The sequence below is a fragment of the Gavialis gangeticus genome, unplaced genomic scaffold (genome assembly GCF_001723915.1).
Source record: "Gavialis gangeticus isolate Ggan-Ray unplaced genomic scaffold, GavGan_comp1, whole genome shotgun sequence".
Lineage (NCBI taxonomy): Eukaryota > Metazoa > Chordata > Crocodylia > Gavialidae > Gavialis > Gavialis gangeticus.
The window spans coordinates 33,058,815-33,077,286 of record NW_017729004.1 but is presented as its reverse complement, the minus strand read 5'-3'; the positions used below and the strand labels follow the sequence as shown (position 1 = coordinate 33,077,286).

At 37.2% G+C, this 18,472-nt stretch overlaps 1 protein-coding gene across 2 annotated transcripts in view; it reads right to left on the bottom strand.

The window, feature by feature from the left end:
* Window positions 1-18,472, bottom strand: part of EPC1 (enhancer of polycomb homolog 1) — a 119,389-nt gene that overhangs the window by 4,145 nt on the left and 96,772 nt on the right. The window contains exons 5-12 of one of the 2 annotated variants that reach the window (XM_019508199.1): window positions 18,136-18,284; window positions 16,947-17,106; window positions 15,125-15,301; window positions 14,936-15,025; window positions 14,701-14,849; window positions 13,699-14,051; window positions 348-466; window positions 180-266 (exon numbers count right to left, since the gene is read on the bottom strand). In XM_019508199.1, coding sequence (XP_019363744.1) covers window positions 180-266; window positions 348-466; window positions 13,699-14,051; window positions 14,701-14,849; window positions 14,936-15,025; window positions 15,125-15,301; window positions 16,947-17,106; window positions 18,136-18,284 — 1,284 coding nt within the window. The remainder of the gene's footprint in view (window positions 1-179; window positions 267-347; window positions 467-13,698; window positions 14,052-14,700; window positions 14,850-14,935; window positions 15,026-15,124; window positions 15,302-16,946; window positions 17,107-18,135; window positions 18,285-18,472) is intronic. The other variant, XM_019508198.1, reaches the window with a different exon arrangement.

Below are 18,472 nucleotides of genomic sequence, written 5' to 3'. Positions count from 1 at the left end.
GGGGGGGGGGGGGGGGAGAAGGGAGGGGGAAGGCACAGTAAGTACACACAGCAACAGGATGACATAGTGAAGGTTTTTGTAACGTGTATTCCCAAGTCTCTGAATATTTTATTTAATTGATTCACCCATCTTTTTTGTTTTTGTTAAGAGGGAGCAGAGGCAATGCCTGCCACACTCACCTGCAGTGTCCCTTCTAAACACTTTACAGAATGGCTATGATGTAGATTCAGGCGAAAGCCACTTTCCTGTTGGTTAGTTTCAAGGTTCTATGGCAACAGTTGACAATTAGAGATGAACCCTGGTGGGAAACAATGAGGGATAAATCATAGCACAGACAAATCCCTCACCTGTGAAGTGTTGGCAGAGGAATTACTATTTGCTTGCTGTTGATGAATTTGTGCAAGCTGCTGTTTCTGCATTAGTGCCAGTTGCTGTTGATGTTGCTGGTATTGTTCGGCTGTAAATGCTGAACAAAATATAAAATGAGAAAATACTGTATCAAAATACATAGATGTGTATATACTCATCTATCTTATAATCCCAAAACAAAAATGTTCAATATAAACACAAGTTCTTAAAAGCCTTGATGCATCTTTATGGCAACAGGCGACGATGCTCCAGTGGTTTTGTCCAAACTGAATTTTCCCCTCATAATATTATAGGTGGTGGAGGATTTAACACTTACTGCAATTAGTACAAGATATTCAAATGAAGAAATCAAGTGTAACTGACTTTAAAGGATAAATCCATCTAGGTACACCACATGAGACTGATTTATATAGCTACAGGGACCATGCAATTACCATAGTAAGTTAAGATCAAATGGGCTGTGTATAGATAAGTGACACTATCCTGCAAAATGATGAGCCCTCAATCCCCGTGAACTTCAGGGTAAGTTAAAAGTGCCCACCACCTCAAAGGTGAATGCCCATGATCACATTTAACTGAAAACACGTAAAGATGAGTTTGATTAAAACTGAGTCTTACTACCAAATGCTAATTTCAACACAACTGAAAAAAATGCATCCATGCACAGTAAACTCCATCAATGGAGTTTGATAGAAAGGATTTTTCCCCCTAAAAAAACCCTCTTAAGAAGGAATCCATTTGCCAAGAGGAGGTGTCGTCAAACCTCAATTTTCCCCAAACAGCCTTGAAAAAAATCCAGTCAGGAAGAATTAAGTTGTTTTTCTTGGTTTATAGAGGGATGTCTGAGCAATGACACTATTTTATTGAACAATTTATGAGAGAATTGTTTTAAGAAACCCAGATTTATTTTGTACTGCCAAAATGATCTATGCCATGTTAGTGAATTGTCGCAATTACCAATTTAAAGGCTAGAAACCACTCAAATTCAGCTCTGACCACACTGAGGGAGTTTCCCCCTCAGTAATGTCTCCTGCCTCCAGGTTTCTGTGAATGCTCACAAAATAAATACTGGTAACTCTCTAATGCAAAAACCTCCACCGCTTTCTATGGCATGAATGTTACTAAATGGAACACCCAACCTTCTGGAATTAGTCATTTAGATTTAATTAGAGTTCATAAAATGTTTTGCTCCTTTAATCAGTACTCTTATCAGACTACAAATATTCAATGTTTCCAGAAAAAAGTCAGACTGCTATAATAAACACTTAAGAACTGCAGACAAACTGAAAGAGCTAACCAAAGTGACTCAGAAGAGATGTTAATTCAAATTATGTTTCTAGACATCTCACTTTTCCAGCCTACATCCTGGAATATTATTTACAGCAACATATTACAAATTTGAACATGCTAGATCCAGATCCACTGTGTATTGAAAAAGCACCCAATTACCACAGTATTTTAGGGTTTTATACTGCTGCCCATTACTGTAGCATTTGGACATTTGTAAATAGTAGCGAAACATGTCAAACAAACATTTTCTAACATGTGAAAACCTTTTTTAACATAGTTCTTTTGGTCAATGTAGCCATGTTTCATCAACCTCTAACATTTTCTTTTAAAATACATTACGCTAAAATGACATTTGCCTTGAAGGTTTGCAAGTAATCATGCAACAGTCCAATATAATTAATCTGTGGTCCCAGCAACCCCAGAGATATCTATTTGAAACTCGTTTTTAGCTCTGAACTTATATAATGCGCACAACCTCCTACGTCAGTATTGTTAGACATGGATATTGCAGCAGGGGAACCATTTTATATATATATATATGTGAAGGTAGTATGCAGCAGCGCAGATTGGAAAATTGCAAACAATTTTTGTATTTGTAAGCATTTAATTTCTATATTCTGAGCACAAATCAGTTGTCATATAGCAGCGTTTTAAAAACTAAGTATTTATAAAAGTCATTCAAATAAGGGCTAAGAAAGTTAGAGTTTCCTGAAATCTAGGATTGAGGCTTTTTTTTCCCTGTTCATTCTTAAATCATTTGGCTTAAAGAAAAAAAAGGCTCCTGAGTTCTAAGTAATGGTCTGTAAGTGTTGATAGTGTAAAATGAAAAAAAAAGAGAGAAAAAACCTCAACAACTTTACCTTAAAGTTTGAAAACTAACATTTACATTACTTTAAGTAATTTACAGCAACTTTAAGAAAGTTTAAGTTGCATACATATAATTAAACAAAACCATCTAAAATGCCAGGATCTCTATCTTCCAAACCCTGAATTCAGCATTTCCCTTCAGAAAATTGTATGTTAATATCACATTCAACTAAAAAGTCCTTTAACAATTGACACTACTTCCTTTAACTACTGACGCTTCTTAGTAAGCAAGCAAAGTGACAAACTAAATAGTTAAAAGATTTCCCAATTATTTTGAATATACAATTTTAAAAGAATATAAAATACAACCTAAATAAGCACTGTCAAGATAAGAAACTGAGGGCAGAAGGAAGTTTTACAACCATTTTGATTGTAACTATCAGATTTAATCTAACTCTTGGTCATTAATACTACTTTGGACCAAAACATCATTATTAAAAAAGGGCAGGAGAAGAGCAAACCGATTGCCATGCAAAGCTTTCAGATTATTTTGGCTCCGATTTTCAGAAAAGATTTAAGAGGACTTCAAATAGATGTGGGATGTCCAACACCCATAGATGTACTTGAAAATCCTAGTTTAAGTAGGATGAACTCAGTCACTTTTTTTTACACCTTCAGTGCATTCTGACTACCCCTTTTCTACAAGAACATGGTGCTACTGTACTCGAAGTTTTTTCTTCTACTTAGCGAATGCAGCCAACAGTTCATGACTTAAAGCGTTTTTTCCCAGGTCTACCAAAGATTTACTGTAAAATTTTTGACTCATCACATCTGTATTACAACTGTTGCATCCAATTTAGAGATAAGAAAACTCTCACGGGGCATGGCTGGGAGTCAAATTTTGCAAAAGGAATGCAAAAAAACATATTTTTCATTCCTACAGCATGAGTAAAATGTGATAGTTTTACATGGCAAAAGCGTCATATATGGTCAAGTTAACTTGCTTTGGTCCATGCTGCCAATCCTGTTGCTACCAACAAGATGCTTTGTCCAAATCTAACAATGAAGTTGTGCTTTCTTTAAGGGATCTGCCCGATCAATATTACTGAAAAGAAAAAATAGCAAATTCTGCCTATTAAGGTCCCTGACAGATCTCCTGATCTAATTCCCAACTTTCCAAACTAGTGTGCTTATGGGCTCACAAGAGATCCATGATCTCTACATGAAGCAGCACTGATAAACTCCATAATTCCAATTTAAGGGAAAAAAAAGTTCTTAAAATGTCACTTATTTGCAGAATAGTCTATTGCTCTGCAGACTTCTGGAACTTAACTGTCTTCTCAGGCCCTAACTCCATAAATAAAAGCTGACTGACATGCTTGAAGACTTGACAAATAGGCAATTATGTGCAATCACCTCAAGGTTCTTACCTGTAGGTCTACTCCTACCATTGTTTTTAGGGCTAAAATTGTTCAATGCGACAGTTGGCATTAATGCTTACTGAACCATGGCTGATAGTTTTCCGTATTTTCATATGGCAGAATCTAACAAACAAGAACCCTAATCTTTCACTTATACATGTTCATTGAAGCTAGTTGGCACCAAAATTTCCATCGAAGGAGCAAGGAAGTAAATACCATGGCCATAAATGGACTTTTGAAATTCTTATATCATACTGTGTCTGTTTTCCCTGGCATGCCTAAAGAATATCAGGCCTAACCCCTCCAAGAATTAATTCTCCAATTATGTTTTTGATTTATCAGAAGTTGTGCTACATAAAATTCATATTCCCAACACAATGGAAATAATGAAAGAATAAGAGATGAGGTTCAGGTAACATAAGACAGCAAAACTGTCAACTCTAAAACAGAAAGCTCATGGTAAAACATTTCTATTTATTACTTCATGCTCTTCCTTAGCTCAGCCAAATAAGACTCATTCTACTTTCCATGACAGATGACTGGCTAGGTCTCAAAAATATGAAGAGCAACCTTATTACCTAGCAATTAGAAAAGTTATGTATTTTAACCAGTATTTTAAGCTTCAGTAAAAGTAATGCAGTATTGATTAGCTCTGATAGTACTAGGCAACATCCTAGAATTTTTGCATCTATCTTCTATAAACCACAACTTTCTAGGATTATAAAAGCAGTTGGTTTTGTTATGGCTCTAATAGTAAAAAGAATCTAGTAATTTTCATATTTCTTAGCAAAATCTAATAAAATAAATTTAAATGGGATGACCTGGATTTTTGTAGCATATTGTACCTTTAAAAAATTGTGTCTTAAGGTCCTATGGATAGCCCATTTGTTTTTCATAGGCAACAGCTGTGGTTCCTCCTCCGTTCTCCAACAGACTAAGAGATTTGCCCCCAAGACACTGGATTCATAAGTGTAAAGGGTAAAAGTCAGGTTAAGAATTTTAAAACAAGTTTAATCTCTTAAACTGGTCTCAAGCTGTTTTTCCAAAAGGGAAAAAGTGTGTTATTGCTTCAAAGCTGCTTTTCCTGTTCTGTAGAAAAGTTAACTACACTGACTGGTCCTACTGTACTATTTGCAGCAAAAACTGGTGAGCAACTATTCAGCAACTATTTCCTTTGTCACATGACAGGGTCAAAGTGCAATACTCCAGTTAGGCAATTCATCCAGGATTTGAGTGAAGATCAGCATCTTGCCTTCTCCAGTTATCCTAGGCTAAGGGTTTTCAATCCTTTTGGATCAGTGTACCCCCAGGGGCCAGATGTGATGCAGCAGAACTATGTAAGCTTCTTTTGTCCCACACCAGTGTCCAGCCAGGTGGGCGGTGCTCCATCCCCACCCACCCATGCGTACCCCCTAGGGCCTTCTCAAGTACCCGGGGGTACACATTGACAACCCCCATTTTGGGCTACCAGGTAAAAGGGATATAATGTGCAACAACTTTGTAAAACAACTTTATGTTTTGCTTCCTCGGCATATTAGAAGTTAGAAAGTATATGGAACTAGTCACTGATTTTGAAGCTACAGATCACACACTCTAATGGATACTAGAAAGAACTAAGTACCCAAGATTGTACATTTGAGGTTGACAGAAGTGGGGAGATCTGCTGCAACTGTAAAAAGTTATGAGAGATGACAGCCAGTTCTGAGTCATAAGAGAACTGCACAAATGATGGTCCACAAAAATATAAATAGCTCTTTAGTGACAAGCAATTTTTGTGCAATATCTCAATGTTTTAGGACCTGCTACAGCTGACCTAGTAAGTGTACACTTTCCTCAAACTGTTATAGGCACAACCGATCTGTCTACAGCCTTTTACAGATGAGCTATCTATAGTTTTTTTGGCTCAGTTAAAATTAGCCTACTGAACTTGAAATTGTATAGTTTTGCTTGATGTACCTAGATTTATGTAGTACTTCATATACCAGGCCTAATACTATAATATTTGCAAATTTTAAAAACATTTAAGTACAGAAAGAGTGGTTACTTACCCTACAATAACTGGTTCTTTGCAAGCGTTTCACCCTTGAGTGAAAATGCACCCCATGAACATGGGTTTGGATCCTTTTCAACAGTAGTAGTTGTATTTTCTTTAACCTAGTTGCATTCTCCTCCTCACCCCCATCCCTCGTGTTAGTCCCTTGATCAAACGCGCTGTATTTTCCTTACGGCTTTGTCATCTTTTTGGTTCATGACTCTTAACATTTACTAATAACATTCAATCCGCTTTTGCCTTGTGTATCCTCTCACTTCCTATAGTGGAGGATATAAAGGATGGGGTGTTGTAACCCATGCTTCATCCCTTTTGAAATTACAAGTCACCAAAGGCAAGACTGATCAGCAGGATTCAGTTTGTATACATATATGTATCACACCTCAGAATCAGTCACTGGAGGGGAAACAGCCACTCAGCTATTGTCCACAAATCTACTCTTAGATGAGCTATGTATGCAGTTATCTGGATACCAGTAGCCAGTGAGTGGAGGCCTGCTATAAAACAGATTTCAGGATAACCCACCTAAAGTTCATGTCTAAGTATATACCAGGCAATAATAGTAGTTGAACATGTGGACTGACCTTCATGTTCTTACCTTGTTCTGCATGTTCCAGAGTAGGCCATTCACTAAATAGGCCAAGGAAGCTGCCTGGGTGCCTATGGAATAAGCCCTAGCCTAGCCAAGTATTTTTTTAATACAACATAAAACAGTTGTAATGTAGTCCAAGACTTGCTTATGTTACCAGCTGCCCTTTATCTCTTCCAGCAAATGCCACAAAATCTTTGCATGCATCTGAACAATTTGGTTTCCTCCAAATAAACCAATGCCCTCACAACATCCAACATGTTGTGTCTGTTTGGTAATGAACAGCACAGTGACTTCCAACAGGAAACTAGGAGAACAGCACGGTTACTGTGGAAGACGACCATAACAGAAACCCTTGATGAGGACCTGATGACTGTGCATGCTGCTCCATCCCCGCACGGAGCCCCTAAAATTCATTCCACTTTTCTACCTGATGTGATGACAGCCAAAAAGGCAGTCTTTAACCAGCTAACGAGCAACACACAGCAAAAGAATCGACAGAGGATTTGTTAGTCTCATTAGCACCAAAAGTGATGTCCCATAATGGTGAAGGTTACCAAGCTGGAGTAAGTAAGAAGACACGGGCCGGCCATTTGTGAAATTCTGATGGCTATTTCTGAATTAAGGGATTATTAGTGGATACTGTTACCAAGCATGTTCATAAAGTATTTAATCTGGATTATCTAATTTATATTTAAACATATCTTTGGGCTTTTATTGGCAAGAGCTTGTGTTTCCTGGACAAAAATCTTTGCCATTTGTCTCTGTATTTGCCTAGTTGAGTGTTCTTTATTAAGAAGCATCTCATACTGCAGTAGAGTAGCTTCTTTCAGTAGCGGTCACTTGGGCAAGACCCAGGCAGCTAGGCATGGGGCTGTCTGGTAGAGGTGCAGAATGTAGCCATTGTTCTGAGGGATCAAGTCTACCAGGGCTGATAAAGAGATAGCCTACCTAAATGAACAGTTTTTACCAGTTTCTTCCTACGGCCAAAAAGATTTAGAGCCATCAGGGACCTGATGCATCAGTCCAGAGACATACTGCTTCCTGACAAAGAGGGTCAAGATCTGATTCGCTGTTGTTGGCTGATGGACACTATGATACTGTCCTTGAGAAAATGATTTTTCAGACCCTCAATCACAAAGAGAAAGCTCTTCCATACAAATCCAACAGACCTCTAGCTTACTTGTAAGGTTCACTCTAGAGTTTATTCCATAAACTTTCAGGACATTAAATGCATTCCCCACCTCACAGTGGAGACATCCCTGATAATCAACTTTATGGCTACAAAAAGAGAACTGTTGCATACTTAGGCTGGGTCTAGCCAATAATTTAAAGACAACTGAACTTCTGAAGGGACTATGACCACCTGTTCTACATTGTGTGGGTCTGGTAGACAGACATCAAAAATCAGCCTTGGAAGGGTCAATGTCATGCAGCACAATGAATGGATTTCATGTCCCAGTACTCAAATTTAAGTCCTCCATCATCTTTATTGGACTGAACCAAAACTGGAAACTAAAACAGTTTGAAATTTCTACCAAAGGAGACCTGCTGATGCTGAAAGCGTTCTAATGAATGCTATGTTGAGTCGGTCTTGGCTTACCCAGCATCCCCTAGCAGAGTTTCTTTTTAAACCAGCTCGTGTTAGGCTGAGTGATAGCAAGTACATTCTTTTTCTTGTTAAAATGCATGACTAACCTTGCTAAAAACCTTTGATAAAGACTTAAAGCCATGCAGACATCAAAAAGGACAACTCTGTATTGTTAACAGGAAGGCCTTATTACAAGCTTTGTGCATTTGCATTCTAAAAGTACTGCAATGTGTAAACAGGCATCCTGAATTTTGAAAGAGTATTTCAGAAGGCAAGGGTAATGGTACATCTTTGTTGCATCAAATTATATTGAGACAGCAAAGCAGCTTTTCCATTGCCCTTTTTTGTGACTACAAAATTATGACAACAGAATTTTGTTTGCCCTCAAACCTGGAGTATCTGAAGAGAAAGGGTTAGGGTAGCTCGGAATTGGCTAGGGTAACTTTTGATAATCATGAAGATCCAGCAGTCCAAGATTTGTCCTTGACCAGACATCTCAGAAATTGGGGAAAGAGAAAATGGATGAAGAGATCAAATTGGAGTCCCTAAGTCTGGTTAGACACTTGACTTGTGTTTCAATGCTGCTGCTTCCCAGAAGCTGCAGAATGAGGGGAGGTCAAGAAGTAGGAGTGTTCTCTTTGCCTAGTAGGTTCCAAGGATGGCAACTAAGCAACACTGAGCTACTGCTTGTCTGATTCCTTGTGGGCAAAGTTTAAAGAACTTCCTTTTAAGGGCCATGACAGTTCAACAACTTCAGTGCAATCTTTGAGACTTTTTAAGGAGTCTTACACATACTAGTAGCATGTATGATGTTTAGAAACAGGTCATTATCTTCAGAGGCAAAATCCTCAATAGTCACCTGGACCTTACATAGTTTCAAATACTCACAGGCAGGGAGATCTTCATAGCTGCAGACTGCCACAGTTCTAACTGGTATCCAAACAGGTCAAGAGCATCCCAAAGTGGTGTTTTAGCTGTTATTTGACTCTTTGCCATAAGACCTCAGTTCTTTTACCTATTTCAAAAAGTTAGAGCACCTCTTCCAAAGAAATGTCTACTTAACAAATAGCACCGGATAGTTACTTCTCTTATCTGAAGGTATAACAAGAAGGATTGCAAAGGTACAGCTTTTTGAAGTCTTTCTTTCAGAGATTTGACTTTTTTTTGGCCCTGCTAATTGGATGGCTTGAACTAGGAATAGTAAAGGAGGGATACTAAAGAAGTTCTTGAATCCCTTATGTACCTAGTACTTCTCTGTGTCTTTCTGTTATCACTATAATAGAAGTTAGTATATACCATGGGTTTTTTTGTTGGCTTAAGCAGCTCTTCCTTAATTGCTATCAGACGTCTCAATGTAGGATATTTACCAATGTATGCTATCTGAAGTCCACAGTCTTGCACACTGCAACCCAGAAGTCTGACGACCACATTCAGCAAACCCAGCAAGACAGACGCTGACAGGCCGATCACCTTATCTAGCAAGAAAGCCATTATAGTTGCAAAATTAAGTGTTTCAGGTGAATGTGCATATCTGTTATATTCCTCCTCTTCTTCAGCCATGCAGGGCTGTGGTGCTAAGAGGCATTTCCTTGAAGAAGGAATTTTGGGTCTGATATAAACACTTCAAGCAATAGCTGACTGACCTCTCCAGAAGAAGCAGATCCCACATCAAAGGGAAATGTCCATTTTCTGAAAGGGCCAATAGTCAAATGATACATACAGGGAGGGTATACAAGGTGTTCTGTATCCTGCCATCAAAGATGTGTGAAGATTGAGGCATTCCTGCTTGTACTTCCAATCTGTTTCCTACTATACCATCCAAAGGACTGAGGTGGAATGCTGATTGCAAGATTATTATTATCATCATTATTATTATGCTTTATCTCTGCTAAAGGCTGTAAGAAATAGTTCTGCTCTGGCAGGAAAACTACTCTTTCCAGTATACTATGCATTATTGCCAGTACCAAAGAAAATCCTGGCTTTCTCAGACTTTTTCAGCGAGATCCAAGTTTGGTTCTAGCACTATCAGAACAGTCAGTGCAGGAGATCTCAGTAGAGCAGTGGTGTAAGTGACAGTGGCAGGAGCAGTATGGTAATTATTTTCAGAAGTGATCTTCGGGACTGGTTCTGACACTAGGATGCCTCATGGGAGACAGTGAAACCCTTAAATGTTTGGATCTTTGGCGAGAGGCTCCTGTCGCTTCTCATGGTGGGAAGGAGGGCAAGCTGCTGGTACTAGAAAATCTACCACCTGAAATAATGATCTTTGTGGCACGTCTCTGGAAATATCACAGTCAGAGTTGACAAAACAGCAAAGAACAGCAGAGAAGCTTAAATCTAGCATAAAAACTTGTAATTTGCTGGCCGTGTACAATAAACTTGATGCAAAGGTTTTCCAAGATGGTCTAGCTGGATCAGAGGTGACTTGCATTAAGTGTTCTAGGAGGAAAAGCTTAATTATTACCTCCTTAGTGTTCTGTAGCATTCCTGGAGAAGATTTGCAGATGGAACAGCACATCAGAATATACCTCTGACTGAAACACAGCAAAGCTGGAAGGATGCCTGTCACTGTTTGACACAGTGGATTCACAGATCCAGAACATTGCAATCTGCCATTCTGTGTTGTGTTTAGGGGAAGCAGATGCTAGAGACCCTCTTTCATATCAAGAAAAGACCCCCAAACTTGCAGGAAAACCTACCACCACTCAAAATTGAAGTAGCAAACAGGAAAAGAATATACATCCGTAAAGACTCCAAAACTTTGAACCTTGAAATAAAACAGGTGCAAGAACAGGAACAACAGCTTCCATCTTACAACCACAGGTGGCAATAAAGAAATGAACAGGACTGAACCTGTCCTAATGTTTACAACATTTGCTGTGGGAATAAAAAAGGGCATGGAGGGTACAGATATAGCCCTAATGGACCAACTATTTAAGCAAATCTCTACATATGGGGTGCATGCACACCAAAGAATGTAATTTCTCTGGACAAGACATCTTTAAAAGCTCCCATTTTTGGAACATTTAAAACACTAGAAAATGAACCTATGCTGACACGAAGATGAACTGGATGATACATCAGGTCTTTTCAATACCTAATTTCCAGGACACTACTTATCAAGAGTAAGTTGTTATACCACCTACAGGGATTTATTTATGTTTAAAAGCAAACAAAAACACCCCATAACAACACAACTTCCAATAATGTTATCGAGAAGCACGTAGGCATAACCCCTAGAATTTCATTAATACCTTCTCTAAACAAAAACTTGGATGGCAATTGATTTGAATATAGCCACATCTGTGAAATCAGACTTGGATAAATCTTGATACGGTACATTATTCCTGCAACACTAAGTATTAGAATTAATAATTTACTTCAGAATAAAATATATGAATCTAAATCCCAAAATGATTTTTAAGTATTGAACATTTACTACACAAGTGTTTTACAATGATACGATACTTCCAACCATGGAAGAATGCATTTGATAGACACTTAATTACATGCTTAGTTATATAAAAGACTGCTTTTTATGATCTATTTTAATCACCTACATTTATGTCATATCATCTCCATAATCATTTTAAAGAACAGATAGGTGCAAATGTTAATCTTGAACCCCAAATTTGTAACTAATTCAAATGAGGGTGACCAGCAGGTAGGTTCTGTATCCCATAACCATTTTACATTCCGTTTACAGCCCACATGCCAACAGGCTCTGTCTTTATCTTAGAAACTTGGCTAGTGTCCCAGTGAGTTCTTCCTTCCAGCACTAGCAAGCTGCTTCTTCTGAAATCACCCTTTTGTCTTTTCTTCCTCTCTGCACTGAATCTGGTTCAACAACTAGACAAACTACTAAGGGGAATACCGTCATCAGCAACCACACTCAGAAACCTTAAGCAGTAGTTACTTCAAACCTACATTCTAGTCTAGGATGTAGCACACAATGTCAGGGGAACATACAAGTAGAAACACACAGTACTTCAAAATACAAACAGAGGAAAGAAGAATTCTTTCATTTACTCTTTGAGGGTTGTGAAGGTGAGGAAATGGGTACCTTGGGGGGAGGGCTGGAGCACAGAAGGGAAATGTGAGGTAGCAAAGACAGAGGAATTCTGCTGGTTTGATCAAGTGTTCACACCACTTCAAAGTATAAGCTTAAATCACTGGTTATATGTTTTTCTAAAAAATATGGAAAACGGAATTTTACATATTCTTGTATGTACTTTCTAAAGATATGCTGTAATATGGTAAAGAGAACAAAGATTTAGTTGGGTTCTTCATACTTATTTTGGCAAACAATTTTAAGAACTGTCTGAAAACTGTTTTGATGCCCAATAAACTGATTTAGTTGTATTAAAATGTAATCTCAAATTCATTATATTGCTGGCAACTGGGAACTTATTCCTCCTGACAATTACGTCATACCCTAACTCTACTTAACCATTTCCATTTTTCTTAAAAAGTAGTAGTTCCTAAACAATTTCTTTTACCAGATTTTATTGCCCACCATTTATGAGATTATGGGTAATGTCTTGTTTATCAGGGAGAAAAAGAAAGGATATCAGCAATAAACTACTCTTGTTGCATTAGAAAATGATCAGGCAACCATGACTTGGTCTTTACAGTTGTTGTCTTCAGGAACACTGATTGAAGTTCTGTTCACTTGCCAGAGAGCTATAATAGAAGTGGGTATTATATCCTGTCTAGGAGGTCCTGAATGAGTAACTACCTCTAAAAACTATTGCTATCTGAAGAATAAAAGTTTCATTATTCTTGGCTTTTGGTATTTTTTCAGATGTGTTCCAAGTTGTTAACTAATCAAAAAAGCTGGAGTATATGCATTTTACTTAGCTAGTTTTAAATATGCGCTACTTACTGCAGTGTTGAGCTACAAGAATTAGGGTACTTGCCAGCAGTTCTCCAGTTTGAAAATGGTGGTCACAATTCCCAGTGGTAGATCCTTAATTCTGTCATGTGTTTCCTATAATGTGCCTATAAAACTAGAGTTTGCTGACATGATGCAACTCTTAGGGTTTTGCCAAACATGAGAAAATATATACAATTAGATGTGGGGGAAGAGTAGTGTCTCAATAGGTCTTAAAAATGTATATTAAAAGTTTGAGCGCTTTCTGGGAATTTAACATGTTCATTAAAATAAAACCATCTATTTTCCCTCTCAAAAGTATCCAGGGGTAAACTGCATTTAAAAAATTGGAGTTTAAGGTTTATATTTTATTTCACCTTAGGCAATCCCAGTATTACGATAACTGATTTTAAAATAGCCTTTTATATTAAATTAAAAACCCTGTACATAAGTGGACTTTACATAGTTCTCAGATCAGATATAACAAATGCTGCCTTTGTATACATACTTGAAATGCACTACGCTATTGACCAAGTTAAAAAAAAATAGAATGGATTAGTTTTCAGTATAGTAGGTTGAGAGAGAAAACAAAAGATTGACTGTTACTATTAGAATAAGCAACAAAGAAAAATATGGAGGAACTAATATTTTGGATTCTCCAAACCAACTTCAAGATTTCTAGAAGTAAGTTTTTCAAAATAAACATACCAAAGTGTGCTGAACCACTGCTACTTTTACTTTGTATAGAGGTACTGCATGTCTGGGTCCCAGGTTGTGCTGTGCCTGTTCGATTTATACCCCTGTATAATTTCCTACAGGAGAGTTCATCATTGTCACTGTCATGTAGGGATGGTGTCCGAGGCCTAAAATGCCGCCATCTACATGATTTGATATTGACTAGTATCTGACTGAGGTCTTTAGAGAAAGATGTGTCCGAGGTATTTGTTTCTGAGGTATTGGCAAATTGATTGATTGAAGAGTGCTGCGGCGAGGAAATCATTTCCAAATCCAGCTGACGAAACGTACTGTTGTAGTCTGAGTGTGCTCTGTCCAGCAGCACCCTAAAATGAAAAAAAGGCGAGTGAACTTAAGACAGCACCAAGTCAAAAAAAGTTCAACATAATCAAAAAGCATCTTGACACCTATCTTACTGGGGTCATCTGATCCCAGCAGTATTTCCTGCCCAAGTGCAGCAGGGCTGGACCTGATGATCTACAAGGTCCTTTCTAGCCCCTAACAACTATGGAACTATGAATTTAAAGGCATTAGAAATTTGCTTCTTTAGAGGGAAAAAGCAAAACACTTCAAAACCCTGCAATAAATTAGCACATCAACCCTGACTTACAGTAAGTTGCATTTAAAACTTTTGACAGGGCATATTAGGCAACATAGCTGTCGTCCCCCCTGCTTTTAAGTTTCAGCTCTAAAAATTAACATTAGGCAACTGTAGAACTATCTGCATATTTCAGGACTACAAACAACAAAGTCCATAAATTTAGTCCACTTCAGTACTTCTTAATTAGTTAAGACAGTGAACTGTATCAGGCTGTGTCCATAGTGAAACAAACCAAAAATATTAGCTCAGATGAAAATATAGACAGCATTTATAGAAGTCAGTCTTTTATATACACACCTTTGCCTTTGTGTCCTGAGGGGAGGTGGAGGAGGGGGAAGTTTTCCACGTATTTTAAAGCAACAGTTGTAGCTTACCTTCCACCACGCCCGACCCGTCTTCGTGCAAATCCAATACACCTCTGGGGTACAGTAAGGGTGGTTAAGCAGTATCTATAGCGCACATCTCCTACTCTTCCCTCTTTAGGACTACTCCATGGCCAGGTGCCAGGTTGGTCTAAATGAGGCTTAAAAGAATTAAAAAAAATAGTTAAAAACAAAATTTCTTCTAATGATGCTCTATCTTTAACATTTGTAAGACAGTGTCACTTACAGCATAGTACTGACAGCCTGCTTTCCTACGGAAAGCAAAAGGACCATCGGGATCATTTTCTTCCTCAGCTTCAGAGGAACCAGACAAGACCTTTAAAAAAAAAAAAAAAAAAAGAGAGAAAGTTGTTAAGTTTATGGAGACAGTTATCTGTTCTTTTCCTAAAACTGTAGGAAACGGTAGAGGCCACACCTGGGAGAGAGGTTCTTCATCTGAGCTGGGAAAATCATACTGATTCAGATCTTTAGCATTAAAGACTGGCAGTGCAGCAGGACTCGTCTGTTGAGGAGTAGCAGCAGCAGACGAAGGTAAGACTTTGGGCTTCTTCTCATACTTCCTTTTGGGTCGTATAACATCAGCTTTCTCTTGCTTCAAGAAAATAATAGAAACTTGAATTAATTACTTTAATATGGACATAAATTGGTTAAACTACAAGCTTTTTAAGTATCTACTGAAAAGATGCTAAAACTGAACTGAACTTCTCTCTCCACCATTCTGTACTCAGCATTAATCAAAGTTTCAGATTTCAGGGTTCTGGTTCCTTCATCAGAAGGAATAAAGTCCAGTTTGCTCAGCTGGCATTTTATCAGCTAAGAATAAAATCTTCTTTGGGGGGGGAGAAAGAGAGAAAAAAAAAAAAAGGTACAGGACAACTGTACCTAAGAGTCAGGAGGCAGGATTAGAAGGGCGTTGTGAATATGAAGTTTTTTGAACATCTGTACAAGGTTGTTATAACAGAACTTAAATGCCTACTTAAAAAGGTTAAAATCTTCTAAAAATAACTCAAATTCCATTCCCAAGGGTCAGTATTGTGTGAACATGATTTAACAGATTGTTACATCTGTAAAAACAACCTAAAAATAATAATTTAACATACTAAGAAAGCAGCATTAACAGGAGTACTCTATTTACTTTTTCAAAGTTGTGTAGGCATGTTGTGCACATACGATACAGGATACAGGGTGATCAAACATTGGCCAGCAATACAGTGCTACTTATCAGATAAAGAACACTTGGAGACTTGATCCACAGCCATTTATAAATGGACAAAGTCTTGCAACTCTAAGTAGCAATGCATTGTCTGTCATTCAGGAGACCTGCATATTTAAGCAAGTTTGTTCATTACAACAGGAATAACTCTGAAGATCTGTCTAATTATAAAAAGTCTTTCATACATTATATATTATATATTACAATTTTAGTTTTACCTTGTATTCCCCTGCCAGGTATTTTTGAGGGAATTTTTCTTTTATGGGTATTATAGTCATACTTTATGACAAAAATCAAGACTAGTGGTGACAAAATGCTAAGTGGGTGTCTAACTGCAACATGAAAAGCAGCATTTCATGCTGCCCAAGGCAGCATCATCCCTATCCAAACCACTCCATAAAAATCTTTGTCTAACTTATTACTAAGACTACACAATCAACCCTGTCACAAAACTACAAAGCCCAGCATCCTAATCTGTCACAGGATTCATCAGGATTTGCTTTTTGTTTTGTATGTACAGTTCACATTCCCATAAGCAGTATCTGAACGACAATAGCACAGTAACAATTTGTAAGGGAAAATTGTAAATTCTCTCATGACAACTGTGCAAATAATTTTAAATTACTGAAAATGGAAGCTAGTTGAGCATATATATTCCTAAAACTGTAGGGTTTAAGTTTTTCAATTTGCATTTATTAATAATATTTTCAGTTAAATTAGTTAATAGGAAAAAAACAACTTCTGACCAATATCAGATGAAAATCAAAGCCTGAAAAAATTAGGTACCCTTGCCTATAGTGCCACAAAATTAGAGCAATTATACCACTACAAATTTAATGGAAGTCTCCTCTTCTAGATCTGTATTAAAATGTATCATCATATCTTTCATTTTTTGGAAGATTTTTACACAAAAAATAAAGCATGGTTCTCATGCTAATAGAACCTAAAACACTTTGCAACCTGCATGCACAAGAGCATAACTTGATTAAGGTAAGAACCACTAGGCTAGAACTAGTTTTCTCACCTTGTTAACTTTAAATTCCTTCAGTTCCAGAGTCTCTTGATGTTTAAAGGGACTGCTATTATTAACAGGAATGATGGGGATAGCATAGGTAGGTTTCATTGGCTGCCGCTGTGCCATGACTTCAGCCATGATCTCTCCGTTGTAGTCACCCAAATTATATCTGAAAGTAAATAGTTTTATTTAAGTTTTTAAAATACCAGAAACAGAACACTTGCAACATTTACTCTGTAGAAAATACAGTACAAGTAAATCTACATTTACAGTATTTCTTGAAGCTTTGAATCCTAGGAAGGCAAAATAAGATATTTTAAAATTACTACTCCAGAAGAGAGATTACTACACAGGACTCTGAACAGCCCAGAATAAAGCCCTAGAAACCAAACCCATGCTCTACAAATGCTTTTGAAGAGCTGAGAGAAAAGGAAGATGATGGAAGGGAAAGGAGATCATTTCCAGTAAATTGTGCCAACGTACTAAAATTCAGCAAAAAGATAGTGGACATTTCAAAACTGTCTAATTCATCTTAATATGTACAAATTTCAATATAAAGAAATTAAAAAACAAAATTGTAATCCTGACATTCTACTTTGTGTGCTAAAAGATAAGAATCATGCCCATACAACTGATTCTCAAAAACACATTCTTAAAAAATAGAATTCGTATTAGACAATATAACTGTCAGACAGCAATTAAAGGACCTTTTTGAATTGCTACGGTATCAAGGAAGTGAAAACTGCAATAGAATTCTTAATGATGGGAGTGTTAGAGCACATGTCCCAAAGGAACAAAAAGGAAAGGGAAATGGTAAAGATAAAGTAATTTGTGATTCATTGCTTCACAAACAGGAGAGGTTCTCTTTGCTTTAGGTCCTTAACAAGATTAATATTCCGAGTTTTCAACTGAACTTGCCTGTAATTTGTAACACCTATTCTATTTGTTCAGTTTTTTTTTTAAAAGTGGAAAGAAAAGATGTATTATAGTAAAAATTACTCAATTTCAAATTTAATTTGTTATTCTTTTTCTTTAGTCATATAAAAAGCCTTGCTATGGTACAGTAACTATGAAAGGGCTAAAAATATTTGTTTTAGGTGTGTAAAGCTTCATAAAGGATTTTGATATAGGTCATTAAAAACATTCAATATGAAAGTTTTGTGAAATGACCATATTTTGACCCATTGATAAGATTTACCTCTTTTCCATAATTTCCAGTGTTAAATGCAGTAACTCTCTCTTGCTCTTCTCCCTTCTCTTTATCATTTCAAGGATAGTTACCGCACGACTCAGATCTCGACGCAGCTTAAGCATTTTTTCGTAAGATGCTTCATCATTCTTTCGATTCTGTAAATACATATTTTTCATTTCATTTACATTAAAGTTGCTATTGAAAGCACATTATGCATGAAAGTGAGAACCTGAATCAAGCATTAAGCATGTGAAAAATCACAAAAACTCCCCTTTTAAAATCTGTTAACCACTTCATTACTACTAGAATTTATAACTACAAAAAAAAAAAAAAAAGAGACTGG